Raw genomic sequence first — 16,025 nt, forward strand, 5'->3', positions numbered from 1 at the left:
TTTGAATACTTCTCTAAGCTCGTGAGCCTCACAAGTAAGTTAAAAGAGGCATCACAAACTTGATTTTTATGATGACGTTATTAGAAAAAAGAAGGTTATTTTGGATATTGAAAATGTAAGGAGTTGGTTAAACGTGATGTTGTGTGCTGTGAGGAAGTACTTTTGATTTCTTACTCCAAATATCTAAAGAACCTGATACATTGCCAAGACAGGTAAAATCCAATTTAAATAGGCTAAAAATGTTTTTAAGTACTCCTTCACTACCAAAAAACACATTGGAAAGTAAAATGGAGGGGTGTTTTGTAAGGCCGTGGTCTGTACAGTTTGACACCCAAATCTTTATGGGAAAACCTAGTACACTTGAACGAACAAGAAATTAAAAAAGAAAAAAGGAGTTTAAGCCTTAAAATTGGTGTATAATGATTTTTTAGACCATCCCCTTTGAGTGTTCACAAACTCTTAAATCAGTATTATTTTGGATCTCCAAATTCTATCGTTAGAATAGCAGTGGATACGCAAATCTTCACATTGCTACCCCGGGTCCGAGGTGAGTTGTTCGGGTCTTCATGATTCGGCTGCATACATCTGGGGCATTACCAAGATGTCATCCTGTGAAGGAGAGTGGTATGATAGGGCTGCAGCCCTATCATAATAAGTAATGCCTCACTTTGTATTTCATCGGAAATTATAATTCAAAAATTGAAAAACCTTTGCATTTATCATCTTGGCTTAAACCTTAACCTTATGGTTGTGAAAAAATATAAGGATTTCAAGCTCTAAAACTAATGTATATTACAATAAATTATCTAGACCGTTCATTTCGTCCTAAAAGTAAGTGCTCACATATCCACAAGATCTGTATTATTTTTTGAAATCTAATTTTTATTGTAGGTATTGGAAATTGATTTTAGAGCTATCATGGGGATTTGTGTTGCGTGCTTTCCAAACGTCGATTTGAGATGAAACATGGCCTTATTATTTAAGAAATTGCCCCTTTAAAAAAGTTTATAATGATTAATAATAATGTTTTTTTCCTTGAGAATTATCTATCTCAAAAATCTGATGTGCCCCACAAACCACATGTATCAAACAAGTATATGTGAGGTTATTTTCAAGTAGGACCCTACATTATCTTTTTTTTACGTCAAAGAAGCTTGAATATAACCCTAGAAAAGGTTGTGGTGTTACTTCGATACCCTAACCAGCCATCCATGCGGCCAAACCCTAGAAAATTAGAGCACCAAAGTGGTAGTCAAGACCTAAATTCAACATAGTATATACAAACATGTCTCCATCCAATTAATAATGCATTCCATTAGCGCACAAGAAACAAAGGATATTTGCACTGGGGGTGCATTATTTCATTTACAACTTCATGCACGTAGGCTTTCTAAGTGCCATGATTTAAAAATCAATGATAAAGAATACAAGATATAAAGAAAAACAAAATATAAGTTAACTCTTCATCATCACAGTCTCTTCTTAATTAATTGGCTACACATACTCTGGCCTGTTATTTTGCTCTTTTAAAAGCCATACTCTTAATGAGGCCCATAAGTTCATATATCTTTTTGGACGCACTAAATGTAATTCAACTAACAGTTTAATTTTCTTAAGGTTATTGCTTTTTTATACTTAAAGCAGCACCGTAAAAGGAAAAGTAGTTTTAGTTCTGGAAACCTTTACAACGGCACTCATATCTATTTCTGTCTCTGACTATCAATTTGCATATCATTCATCATCCAAACTACATCTCCAACAGAAATCCGGCATGCCTCTGACTATCAATTTGCATATCATTCATCATCCAAACTACATCTCCAACAGAAATCCGGCATGCCACTCGTAGAGCTGCAGCCCTACAAAATACTCTAGCACTTTTGTGGGTGCCTCTATTCCTCCTATAGTCCCCAGTTTGAGTTACTCATTCGTGACAACCATAATATTACAATATTAAATTTGGCCTCTATGCCCTCCCTCCTACAGTCCCCAGTTTGAGTTACTCATTCGTGACAACCATAATACTACAATATTAAATTTGAACATGAATAAGATGCCTAAATTACTGGAAACTTATATGGTGATAATTAAAAGACAAGCATATGGTTAAAGCATTTGATGCAACAATGGTTAGAACCAGTGTTATCTAATGTTGGTGTTGTGCTATGAGGGTCTTGTTGGCTGCTATTATGAGGAGTATTAGAAGGACAGAAAGGGTGATAATGGATATTGCTGATTTGAGTCCAATAGTTTTGCTTCAGTTGCTTAATGGACTTCAGTTCATAAACTGGGGTAACAGAACTAGTGTTGAGTAATTTCTAAGGATTTGCAAATTTGAATGCTATTACTCAAATGAGGAGAGGGGGAAGGAGAAGTTTTGTTAATTTAGTTGAGCCCGGGAGGAGTGGGTCAAGTTTTTGCTGCAAGATTTAAGGTTGCCATCTTCTTGGGCCTAAAATTGTCGAGGGGGTTAATATAAATTAGAGTACATGAGAGTTGGGCTTAGTGAAGGTTGTTAATGCTTTTCAATGAAATCCAAGCTATTATTTTATTTTTTTTGGGTAATTAGGAAGATAGGTCTCTACCCATTTTTTAAATAATTTAGGAGTTAGCGTTTCGAAGGTGTTAGTGGGGTGGTATCAGTAGGAATAAAAACCACAACGTGGTGATTATAGTGAATGGGTATTAACACCACGACCTCAGTCCTTTTTTCGAAATCCAAGTTGTTATTACTGAAGAAAGGATTCAAGTTTCTATATTTGATGTACATTAATTGGTATTAATTTATTTATATTACCATTCAAAAAAAAAAAAAAACAAAACAAAAAAAGCATATCGTAATCACATAAAAAAAACAAGCATATGACTGACCAAAGTTTTGATCATTATATTCTATCCCTAGCCATTGGTATCTATGGGTGCAAGTATAAAATTTAGAGGCTAGAATATGCTCCCAAACTTTTTAAAAAAGGTTAAAGGGATTGTCTACAAAAATGCCATTTTTTTTTTGTACATAGAGGTTACAATCATTCTCGAGGTCACAATAATTCTCGTTCATTAGATGTCAAATTGGATAGCTTGGAGTGAGTCACGAAATTCGAGAATTCTATAAATAAGATTATTGTCTTGAACCTTTTGCTTAATAATCGGTGTAATCAAATCTACACTATCTAACTAAAGTAAACTCTACAATTATGGTCTTGAACCTTTTGCTTATTTGAATGAGATAAAAAAATAGAACGATAATGTTGGGGAAATAAAAGCCGCAATCACCTCTACCAGTGATCTTGCGGCGTCACTAATGATCACCCTTAAAGTCCAATTAATTTTTAGAATTGTCTATAAAGAGACCATTTATCCTTTTGTAAATGGAGGTTGCAATCATTTTATCCCTTAAATTTCAAAATTTCAAAATGAGTGGTTGTAATATTATCATTGAATAGACGCAAACCTCCAAAAAAAATCTCCATGTACAAAAGATAAATAGTCTTTTTATAGACAATCCCTTATTTTAAAATAATATTAAATTACACTCTAACTAAAATAGTCGGTGTATTAATTATAATCATAGTTCTACAAATAAGATTATTGCCTTATATAAATTGCATTGGGGAGAACTACTACAAAATGTAAAGAAGTACAATTAGTACAAGGTGTGAGCCCTAAAACTATCAAAGTAAGGTGCATATCTAAATTTGCTAAAATATGAGGATTTGCGATGGCCTAAAAATATATTTTATTAATTTCAAGTTCTAAAAATAATGTTGATCAACCAGATCTATAAATAATTGAAAATTTTGAAAATGTGCTACAAAATGCAATAAAGGTAAACCTGGACAAGCCAACTTGGACACATCCGGGTAACTGGACTTTCTTTCATGGTAAGTCCAAGAATCCCCAAATTGGGTGGTTCGGATCAAGGATCTTAAATTCATTTGTAATATATCTTTTTATGTTTTCGATTATTTTAACAAAGATTAAAAAGTGTTTCAATAATGAATACTAATTTTTACATTTTCATCTCCTTGGATAATTTTTAAAAAGACATATAATGAGACCATTTAATTATTGTACAAGGTGATCACAATTAATCTTGACCATTGAATGTGAAATTGGATGACTGCATTTATTTCATTTACTAAGTTCAAAGTAAAAAAAAAAATTCTCAAACTTTATGAGATACCCAAACTACCATATTTCACATTGGCCTCACTACCTACCTCAGTGCAATAAAGGTAAATGATCTCATTAGATATTTCGTGATTAACAAGATATTTCTTATTGTTTTTTAGATTAAATTTTTGTATTTTTAAATATTTTTTTGTTTGGCCGAGTCCGATGGCCAACTTATAGTTTTTTCATTGACAAAATATACTATTTTCGAAATTAAACTTTTTCGTGGCCGATATGATCAATTGCAAAGTTTTTCAAAACCAGAGTAGCCATTTCGAGAAATGATTGTAAGATTATTCTACATCAAAATAACCATTTCGGTTGATTTTAAGATGCCCGCTCTTTCTACCGTAAAATATTTTGACACATGAACCTTCCCATAAAAACATGCTGGCAATACTTCTTTTTAGCAGTTCCAGTTAATAATACAGACGCCAAGAAGTATAATTCAAAATCATACAAGATTATACCATATACTGAGAGTGAGAGATAGAGAGAGGGAGCTAAAAAATAAATCAATTCCATTTGTTATTGAGAGAGACAGAGAGAGAGCAAAAGAAAAATCAATTCCATTTCTTATTGAATCAAATTCCATTATCAAAGGAGAGATACGTCGAGAAGCATAATTCCATTTCCCCAAACCTACCAAAAGATTATGAATGTTAACACTGGTACTCTCAAGTGCACAGGCTGCAACTCCTTCATTAAAAGAGCCCATCACACATCACCCTAGAGAGAGAGAGAGCTCGATCAAACCAAAGACCCACTCATCATCTCTTTAAATTCATCGAAGCTCACCTCTCCATCCCCATTTCGATCGACGCCTTTGATCATTCCCTGACACTCTGCAATGCTCGCTTTCTCTCCCAACCCCACGAGAACATCGTGCAATTCATCAGCTGAAATGAACCCATTTCGGTCTTTATCGAATACCATAAAAGCATTCCTCAAATCCTCCATTTTCTCACCGGGATCACTCTGTAGATTCACAGTCAAGAACTCCTCAAAGCTTATGAATCCATCTCCATCTATATCCGCGGATTGAATCATGGTTTGGACCTCCTGTTCTGAGCCCTCAAACCCTAGAGATCGAACCATAGCCTCAAGCTCGGATGCAGAGATCTGGTTATCACCATTTCTGTCGAATTTGTTGAAGACTTGGCGTAGTTCTTCGGTGAGCTTTGTCGATGACGAAGAAGAATGTTGAGGAGATGAAGTGGACGGAAGACTTGAGGATTCAGAGCCTGCACTTAACGAAGAATCAGGCAAACTTGAATCTGAACTCTTCTTCTTTGATCGCCTGATCTTGGGCAGGTTGAAGCAGTTCTTCCCCATTCTTCAATCAATAATTCAGAGGATTATTGATTCAGAGGATTGATTTGAGCTTTGATTAATGGAGCACAGGCCAATCAAACGTAATGGAGTTCGTACTTAGATGCAGAAGCTGTTGAATTAGGGCAATCTAAAGCGAATTAGTGTTTGCAAGTAAATTTACGTAGGACAGAAGAATCAAGACACCTCAAGCAAGGGTTTCTGAGTGTCTAAGCCAGAATCACGTATGAAGGTAAACCACAGAGATCAGAAAGATCAGGAGACCCAAATTAGGGTTTCTGTGTACTTACAGAGATCACAAGAAACTAGAAATAGGGTTAAGAATTGATCTCACCGAGACAGGAAGAATCAGATATTCAGACCAGAAGAAACCACTTTCAGTGCCAAAGAATTTCAGGGTACTCGATCTAGGTTTTTGCCAATCGATCACAGAGGCCAAGAAAAACCAGGAACTTCGATTTAGGGTTTGGAGAAGCAATCACCAGAAGAATCCGGAACAGTGGGAAATCAGGGTTCCCAATTTTTACAATCAACCAAAAAATCGAGAAGAATGGAAATCAAAACTAGGGTTTCACAATCACCAGAAGAATCGAGAACAACGAAAATTAGAGTTTTTCAAAGAAATCTAGCTCCAGGCTTCCCTGTGCACATACAGAAGCGAGTGGGAGATAACACTGATACTGAGCTCTAGGGTTTATATAGGCAATCTGTGCCGGACACGTGTCAAAGATTTGTGGCTTTGGCGGTTCAGATCGCGCCGCTGGTAATGGAGATTCTCTTGATATGTATGACACGTGTCCACCACAGACCGTGTTGTACGCGGGGTATGATTTGATTCGACAGCTCGTAGTGCTAACCATCGACACGTGTCTGTGACAGCAAATACGAACATACACGTAGCGTGTGTACGACATGATAGGGCTTTCAACCGTTTGTTGTCGCCATCGGACGGTAGGGATCAGTGGATATTTATTGTACGAAACGCGGCCCCGGAATCAAGATCTACATCGATCGTGGGAATCTAGATTCTCTAAAAAATCTTTAACTTTGGAGGATGGATGAAATGCGGTCGTTCATGTGGTGATGATATGGCCGTTGGTCCAAATTTTTTTTTAAAATAATATTATTTTTAATATTTAAAGGAAACGATCATGTGTATTATTTGAGTGTTTGTGATCATTTTAATTATGGGAAAGGTTTAAATAGAGCCTACGCTTTAAATAATCAAATTTGAGCCTATCTCAAAAAGTTTATTAAAAAAGGTTGTTTTGATGCTCAAATATCTTCAAATTGATCATCTTGACATCATGTACAGACATAAAAAAAATATGGAGTTCAAGTTTTAAAAATAGTGTATTTTGTATTGCATTTTTAGATTGTCAATTTTTAAGATTTTCAAGTTTTCATACATATGTTGGTCAACCCTATTTTTAAAGCTTTGAACTTTATACATAACTATAAAAATGTATTTTAAGGCAATCACAAAGATTTTCAATAGTAAAACCATATTTCTCGATACTATTTGGAGGTGGGCTCTAATTTGATTGTTTAGAGCCTAGGCTCTATACAAACCGCACCCATTTAATTATGAGAAACTAGCACTGTTTAACTTGGACAACACATCAAAAACTTTGAAGTATTTTTCTTTGGGTGCAGTTTCTATAAGGTTGCAACCTTAAACAATCCAATCTGCACGCCTCCAAATTTTATAATAATGTGCAATTTTGGTGTAAAAACTCTTTAGGATTATCTGAAAATCTATTTTTATAATTAATTATAAAATTTTAAACTAAAAAAATTTAAAATCAAGTAGATCTATAAATATATGAAAATCTTGAAAATAGATGGTCTAGATAATGTGTTGCAAGATGCGCTATTTCTGGGACTCAAAATCTTGTTTGTTTTTTTTTTTTTTTCAGATTCATACATCTCGATGTCGAGATGATCAATTAGAGGGTTTTCAACATTAAAACAACATTTTTCGATGCATTTTTTGAGGTACATATGTAATTCTATGGTTGCAACCTTATATAAACTTTTTCCTTTTTCTTTTGGGTGTGGTTTCTATAAGGTTGCAACCTTAAACTTAAACAATTCAAGTGAGGTGCACCTCCAAATTTTATCATAATATGTAATTTCCATGTAAAAAATTGGAAAAATTGCATAAAACCCCAAAAAAATAGACTTTCTAAGCAATTTACCCCAACCTAACTTTTTCTAATAACTTTTTCCCCAAAACCATTTTTCTTAGCAAATACCCCCAACTCAAACCTCACACATTGACGATAGCGGTACGACACTTCACCAACGCGGTCCGGCGGTTGGAAGAGGCGGTCTGGCGCTTAAGCCATTGATTTGAAACCGTCCGGCACTTCACCATAGTAGTCCGGCACTTCACCATAGCGGTCCGACACTTCATCATGACGGTTCGGACTTTGGAAGAGGCGGTTCAGCATTTTTTCTAGATTAATGAGCAGTCCGGTAAAATTGAAAATTGTCTGGAATATGCGGCCTGCCAGTGTACAGTTCTGGTCCCCCAGAATGGATGGTTTTAATAATATACAACCACGGTCCGACGTTTCTTTGTATTAGGATATGAAAATGATTTGTTATGTATGAGAAGGGTATTTTCATAAAAAAAAAATGAACTTTTTGTATTGGGGGTATTTGCTATAAAACTTGATTTTTGGGAAACATATGCTAAGAAAAATTAGGGTAGGGGTAACGTGCCTATAAAGTTTATTTTTGAGGGTTTTATGCAATTTTCCCTTAAAAAAATTCTTAGGTTATCTCAAAATCTAGTTTCGTATCTAATTATAAAATTTCAAACTTTAAAAATGGTTAAAATCAAACACATCTATAAACATATGAAAATCTTGAAAATGGACAGTCTAGATAATGTGTTGCAACATGCACTAATTCTTGGACTCAAAATATTAATTATTTTTTCATATTCATCCATCTCGATGGTGAAATGATCAATTACAAAGTTTTTCAACCTTAAAACAACCTTTTTTAATAGATTTTTAAGGCGCATCTTTAAATCTAAAATTTAAAATTACAACCTTATATAATATTTTTTATTTTCTTTTCAACATTTTTGCCTTTCATCTCCCATGGCCATTCACACCTTCCGTTCTCTCTCTCCCTCCATTTTCTCTCTCTAACTTGTCTTTTTACCTCTCTAATACGTAATCTCCATCTCTACAAAAACCCTTGGGACATCCAGCTCGCCATCTCCCATAGTTCAGGATCTCTTTGAAGTTACAATAGAGCTTTAATGGCATCTCACTAGACAACTGCTGCATTTGATTGTGATTGTTTTGGGATCTCAAAAGATCAATGGACCAAGGGTTGATCGGTTTTCAGGATTTATTTTGGGCTTGAGAGAAAGAGACAGAAAGAATGAGTTAAGTCCCTAAAGAAAACCCTATCTTCTGCATACAAATGTCATTTGGATCAAAAGAGAGATATCGGGAGACGATGAATTGGGGAGAAGATTACACCAAAAATATAACCCCAATCATTTAGTTAGCTCTCTTAAAAAAACCAAGCTTCCAAAAAAAGTGATAGGGACGAATAACTCCATCGTGGGATTCATGCATCTTTCCACCCCAAAAGCTATCAATAAAGAGAATAGATTGCATGATTCACTCCAATAATAGAAGACAATAGAGAGCCAGGGCGGAGAGGAATATTTTTATAACAAAAAGAGAGAAAGAAGGTACAAGAATAAAAAAAAAATAGACACCAAAATCAGAATGGCATGAAATGAAATTTAAACTGATAAAAAAAAATGCTCATACCCTTGCTGGAGAGAAAGGAGGGATGATTTGGTAATGGATCGAAGAACTTAAAGATTTGAGGGGGATGGGAGCATTCTTTTAGGTGGTGGTGGTACATAGGTGCGGAGAGAGAAAGAGAGAAGGAGGGTGAAAAGGTATTTCTTAAACGAAAGAGTTTATATAAGGTTGCAACCTTAACGTGTAGAACTACTGATGCACCTCAAAAATCCATTAGAAAAGGTAGTTTTAATGTTGACTTTGATTGATCATCTCGACATCGAGATGTATGACCATGAAAAATAAAAAGATTTTACGTCTCAGAAATAATGCATTTTACAACATATTATCTACACCATCCATTTTCAAGATTTTCATATGTTTATAGATCTACTTGATTTTAACCATCTTTTAAATTTAAAATTTTATAATTAGATATAAAAATAGATTTTGAGATAATCGTAAGAATATTTTACATCAAAATTATATACCATGATAAAATTTGAAAGTGCATCTTACCTCGACAGCTACGGATGCATCTGTATGCCAACTGCACCCTTTCTTAAAAGAAGGGTCGGTGCGAAGAGAGAAAGAGAGGAGGTGGGTAAAAAAGTATTTCTTAAAAGAAGGTGATCATTCCCCATATTTAAACAGAAATGATCCAATGCAACGGTTATCTAGTAGTATAATGCAACCACGCATCTAGAAAACCATGTATTTGCCATTTGTATGATCCCAAAATTTGCACACACATTCTCTTCATCCTAATAATCAATCATATGAAAAAAAAATTCAATTTACACCCTAGATATGGTCAAAATTAGTAGCCTCCAACAATGAATCTCGACCGTCCATTTGGTGAACTTCAAGATCTAGGCCTTAACAAATTCAAAATTACTTTTTTCTTTTTTAGCATTGTTAATCTAATGATGATAATGCTATATAAAAACTTTGGGAATAAAAAAAATGTTTTTGAGGCCTATATCTAACCATCTCAATGAAATGGGCGACTTATATTAATTGGGTGAAAAAGACATTCCTCTGAGCATACCTAAGAATACCGCCAAAGCCTGCTCTCAGAGTCTCTGGTCGAACACTACCATCAAAATTCAACTTGAGCTAGCCCTCAAGGGGGGGTATCCACTGCGTTGATTTTACAATTTTCTTTGATTGAACCAGGAGGAGATCAACAAAGTTGGTGGAAAAAAAATTCTTTGGGATAATTTTACAATTTAAAAGACGATTGGGCCCACTAAACCGCCAACCTCATGACCCTTCGAGAGATATCTAGGGGATCGAGAGAGATCCCCTCAAAGATTTTGGAATTCATTCCTTTTCAAAGGGACCAAAGCACAACAACAATAATAATTCGCCAAAGGTGAATTCCAATCTTAGAAAACAGGGGCTGAAGATAAAGGCAAAAAATTGGTGAATATTCTCAAGCATCACCCATTGTCACTTAGAGATACTAGAAATCCAATTCCATAATAAACCGACAAAGGGGCAGTGGATGAAGAGATGATTGTTATTTTCTGCATCTTGTTAGCATATGATACAAGCATTTACTAAGATTTTCCTCCTCTTTCTTAGTTGCTCCCCAATCATAACTCTGTCTTGTTCCAAAAGCCAAAGGTGCTTTAACTACCAAAACTTTAATGTTCCAATTGCTCATCTTGATTACTCTATTATAACTAATTTGCTGGTACAACGATTTTACAACAAAGGAGCTGCTAAGAGTGAGTTCTTGGATTATGAAATCCTATATGCCTGGGAAGTATACAAATGAGTGGAGCTGCTGCAGTAGGAACAAAAGTGTTTAGTGACTGTGTCTATCTGTCTCACCCTTAGTTCAACATTTCAAGTACAATTAAATATATGACCTTTTACCATTTTTAAAAGATAGCCTTGTTTGGATGACGTCCATCGGGGAAAAGGAAAGGGGGGGGGGGGGGGGGGGGTAATTCACCAGTCCAAGGGCAGATCCTGACTCGAGCTAGTGTTTGATAACACTTTAATAGTTTGATATTTTAATGCATTATGAGATCTAATATAATTCTAATTAGAGAACTTTGTGGATCCTGTTTGATAGGGTCAAATCAAATATTTGCAAATTAAAAAAACTGCCTCATACTTGAATTTTCGAATATGCTAAAACGTTGTCACGCTAGATTCTATTTCCACCATCAAAATATTTGATGGGATATGGTTTTGGCCTTCTCTGTTAAGGATTGATGTCATGTATTTTGAGGAAATATATCTGCCAAAGGTGGAGTCAAAGAGACAACTTCGGAGGGCTTGTATCCGTATATAGGGTATTTCGATAATTTGTATCATCTACTTGAGACTCTATATAATGTAGCGATGGGGGTTCTTTTTTAGGGTTTAGGGAAAAATGCAGTTTTCTTTGTAAACAGAGAGAACATAGAGACGTGATGAAAATAGCTATTGTAACCCTATTCTCCATTGGCAGTAAAGAAGCTCTCATCGCTTGTGGATGTAGACACGTTGCCGAACCACGTATATATTTGTGTTGTGATTGATTGTTTTTTTCTTTTGTGTTTGTTTTTTCATTCTTATTTTTGTGGATTGCTTTTAAGGTTTTCTACATTCTCCCCTCTCTCTCTCTTCAACACCCAACCTCCTCCCCAACTATCTCTTTCTCTCTCCTATCCTTCCCTTTTCGTCTTCATGTATCTTTGATTCCCCTTAACATTTCTTCATTCACCAACGTCCCATCTTTCTCTGCCTCTCTCTCAACCGCCCAACTCTTTGGTGCGTCGTAGTAAACCTCCAAGTTGAGAGCTCCCATGGCTTCTTACACTCACTTTTTCTCTCTAGTCATCTTCTTCCTTATTACGTTTTCATCGTCACGAAGAAGAAGTAGCCACCATTATCTCTAGGTTTCAACAATATTTTCAGGTACACATAGTACACCCAAATCCCAATTACTCTCTCTACAACTTGTATTCTCTCTCTAGCCCAATCTATCTGTCCTCTATGCTCCTAAACTTTCACACTAATGTTGTACCATGAGAGAATCACAAAACGGTTAACCCATTATTAACTCACATTGATTTTAATGGACTCATCTATGTGTGGGGCTCATAGGACATGAAATATGTGGGATTACCGTATTTGGAAGCCATTAAAGGGCTAAAGAGAAATGGGTTTGAACCAGTTCGAAGTGTCTATCTTTTGAACCGGATTAAGAGATTGTGGGAGATGGAGGTGGAGCTCTTCCAAATTTAGAGAATTACGAGAACATAGATGTTGGGGTTATTTGGATGGGGATTTAGCTTTACCCAACTAGAATCACATGGTTCTTTATGGGGAGAGAAAGCCATTGTAGCTGCTTGTTAAGGCGATAGGAAGGCATGCTCATGGTTAAAAAATTTACAGGAACTTTACTAGAAATTTTTTAATATATTCGACACAAAAAAAAATTGAGAAAAATTCACCATTGTATTTTTATTATTTTTTGAGTTTTGTTTAGGAAGTGCTTTATTATTTTTTGATATTTTTTAGGAAGAGTGCATCGATACGGTGGGGTGGGAGTTTAGTAGAATTGGGGATATGCAGGATTTTAATATTGAGCAAAATCTAGGTCTCTTATTTTGATGGATTTGAGAGATTTATAGGAGATTTACTTGAAGATTTATAAGAGGAGTTGAATAAAGTGGATCTTGTGATAAGATCTTTTGGGGTTGGATTCTAGTGCAGATTTTGTTTTTGGGTTAGATTCCCTTGCAAAAGCTGTTTTTGAAAATTGTTTTTGGGGTGGATTTCCTTGCACACCTTGAGAGATGATATATTTTATTTATTTTATTTTTATTATTTTATTTTTATTTTTATTTTCTCCCTGTATCAGTTGGTATCAGAGCCCTAAGATTCGTGCCCTAAGATCCATATGGAGAGCATTTAGATATGTGATCTAGTTATAGAATGTTCGAAGCGAAGTTCGTGCCCTAAGATCCATATGGAGAGCATTGAGATTCATGATCTAATTATGAAAGATGTTAGAAGTGAAGTTCGTGACATCAATTAGCTGTTTCAATGATTGGATCAAAGATTCGAGATACTCAAAAAAGGCCTAGTAGAACACTCAGCGATTCCACCGATTGAATCAAATATTTGAGAGAATCAAAGAAAACCTAGTAGAACACATTAACAAAGTAGTAGAGCAAGGTCTACATGATTTCTTTCATAGATTACAATCAGAACAAGATGAAGAAGAATATGAAGATGTGAGTTTCGATACAAAAGGCAATGCCGATGTACAAGAGATTTCGAATATCAATTGTAAAGAAAAATAAGAAATTTAGAAAGTGAAATATGAAGAAAAAAATATGAGTGATGCAGTATTCGAAATCCAATCAAGTTAGTGTGAAGGAGAAATCAAGATTGAGCCCGATCAAGCTCGAGGTCGAGCTACTCCCAACCCAGGGAGAATTACACACATAAAAATTGAGAAAAATTCAAATTGTAATTTTATTATTATTTTAGTTATTTTAGGAAGTGCGTATACATAAACTGGGGCGGGAGTTTAGCAGGATTGGGGATATGCACGATTTTAATATTGGGCAAACGGATCTAGGTCTCTTATTTTGATGGATTTGGGAGATTTACTTCGAGATTTATATGGGATTCACATATAAATAGATTTATGGGGATTGGGAAATTTTGGTGTGAAGATTTAGAATAATATAGAGGAGTGAGAAAGTAGGAAGGGGAGAGAGAAAATAGGGAGAGAGAGACATGGCTCCTTAGGTAAAGGAGAGAGAGAGGTAAGGGAAAGGTTGGTCCAAATTAGAGAGAGGTGTTTTTTTTTTATTTGTTTTGAAATCTATAAAAAGGGAAGAAGTCTTTCATTGTAAATGGAGAAGAGAATGATTAAAGAATGAGAATTGAATAAAGTGGATTTTGTCATAAGATCTTTTGGAGTTGATTCCTCTGCAAACTTTGTTTTTGGGGTGGTTTCTATTACATAAGTTGTTTTTGGGATAGATTCCCTTGTGAACCTTGAGTGAGGAAGTGGTTTTTGGAGTGGATTCCCTTGTAGACCTTGAAAGATCATATATTCTCTTTAACGATTTTTTTTATTTTATTTTTATTGTTCTAGTTTTATTTTCTTTCTGCAACAATATTCCTATGAAGTGTTTACTAAAATGATTATTACATATCATTTTCTAAATTTATTGGACAACCACGGTTGTCGGGTGGTCAAACTTGTGCCCGATGTAAATTTAATTTCATACATTTTTGACTACCAAACAATAAAAAATATCAGTTCCTTTAAAATTCTAAATTATGCTTTTGATGGTCAAACATACACTTAAAAATTAAAATCACATACCAAGAAAACAAGTAATTCAAAAATTATGGAATGCCATCTGCCTCTTTATTCAAATTTTTAGAAATCAAAAAATAAAAATTCTATTTTGCCAAACATAGCCTTACTTGTGGATTCGAACTGTGGCGATCTGATCCAAAAAAAAGCATAGTTAGCAAGTCAGGGAATAATAATATATCGGCAAGCTAAAACATCGGTAATGAATCGGTTTTGTTGCCAAAACATTGGTAATGAATTGGTTTTGTTTTAAAAAGTCAATGGAAAAAATCGGGTAAAAAATACAGGTCACCAAAAAAATGAGGTAAGTTATAAAATCATGAATGGATTTGTCTCAAAAAAACGGAGTGAAAAAATCGGATATGTAAAGATGACATAATATAGGATTATGATACACAATTATTGTATAGATACATTAAAGCCATTGAATAATAATTTTATGACCTTACTTAGTGTCATTAGATTGATACTTGACAATTTATTATCTAAATTTTCAATAAGTCCAACAATAGTGCTTACTCTGTTGTCACAACACAATACATATCACATATTTGGAGCATAAAATGAAATGTAAATAATACTTAACACAAGAACTACATTAGTAGATACCAGAACTATACTTACCCAAAAAAACGATACCAGAACTGTAAACTAAGATATAGGATTATTGTTTGAAAAAAAAAAAAAAAACACAAAAAGACACTCAGTATAGGATTACAATTAACTAAAACGAAATACATACCCAAATACGGAAAATAGTAGTCCATCCAAAATGCTATTTTATATACACCAATAAAATAAAATAAAAAATTAATAAAGCTTCTCTATATACAAAGAAAGCAACAAAATATTTAAGTAAATTTGAATTTCACGTTGAATTCTTAGCTGCTTAAATCTTTAGTATACAAAATCTTTAAGAAATTTCGAATCTCACACAAAATCCTCTTTATAAGGATGCATTGGGTTTAAAGAAAAAAAAAAGAAAATATTTTTCATTGGGTTAGTCTTCTAACTCTGCCTATTATTTTGAGTTATACGATTGTTTTGATATCTTATTTTTTGGGGAATATATTATTTGTAATTTTTTGTAAAATTTTTTTAGGGAAATTATTGGTGAAACGTTTTATGAAATTTTACTTTAAATTAAGATTCTTAATTTACTCCTACTAATAATTTGCTTATCTTTAAATTGGAATTAAATAATATTTAAGTTAATAAAAGTTATAGACAAGAAGTTTTTATAAAAGTTTTTTTTAAAAAAAAGATAAAATATGGGTTTACATCGGTTCCATAAAAAAAATGCAATTTTTTGAATCTCTTTTGAAAAACCAGAAGTTCTAAATGGATTTAAAAAAATTCCAGATTTTTTGAAAAAATCGTATTTTTATATG

General features: G+C 34.2%; 1 protein-coding gene across 1 annotated transcript; it reads right to left on the reverse strand.

Annotated features, from left to right (window-relative positions):
• Positions 1 to 4,722: 4,722 nt before the first annotated feature.
• LOC18441352 (uncharacterized) lies at positions 4,723 to 6,110 on the reverse strand. Its single transcript, XM_006851470.4, has 2 exons — positions 5,840 to 6,110; positions 4,723 to 5,617 (listed from the first exon to the last, which is right to left on the reverse strand). Exon 2 carries the CDS (start codon positions 5,506 to 5,508, stop codon positions 4,924 to 4,926), a length of 585 nt encoding a protein of 194 aa, XP_006851533.1. The 5' UTR covers positions 5,509 to 5,617; positions 5,840 to 6,110; the 3' UTR covers positions 4,723 to 4,923.
• Between the last annotated feature and the right edge of the window lie 9,915 nt (positions 6,111 to 16,025).

Source organism: Amborella trichopoda, chromosome 11 (assembly GCF_054954075.1).
Source record: "Amborella trichopoda isolate Santa Cruz 75 chromosome 11, AtrichopodaSantaCruz75HAP2 v2.0, whole genome shotgun sequence".
NCBI lineage: Eukaryota > Viridiplantae > Streptophyta > Magnoliopsida > Amborellales > Amborellaceae > Amborella > Amborella trichopoda.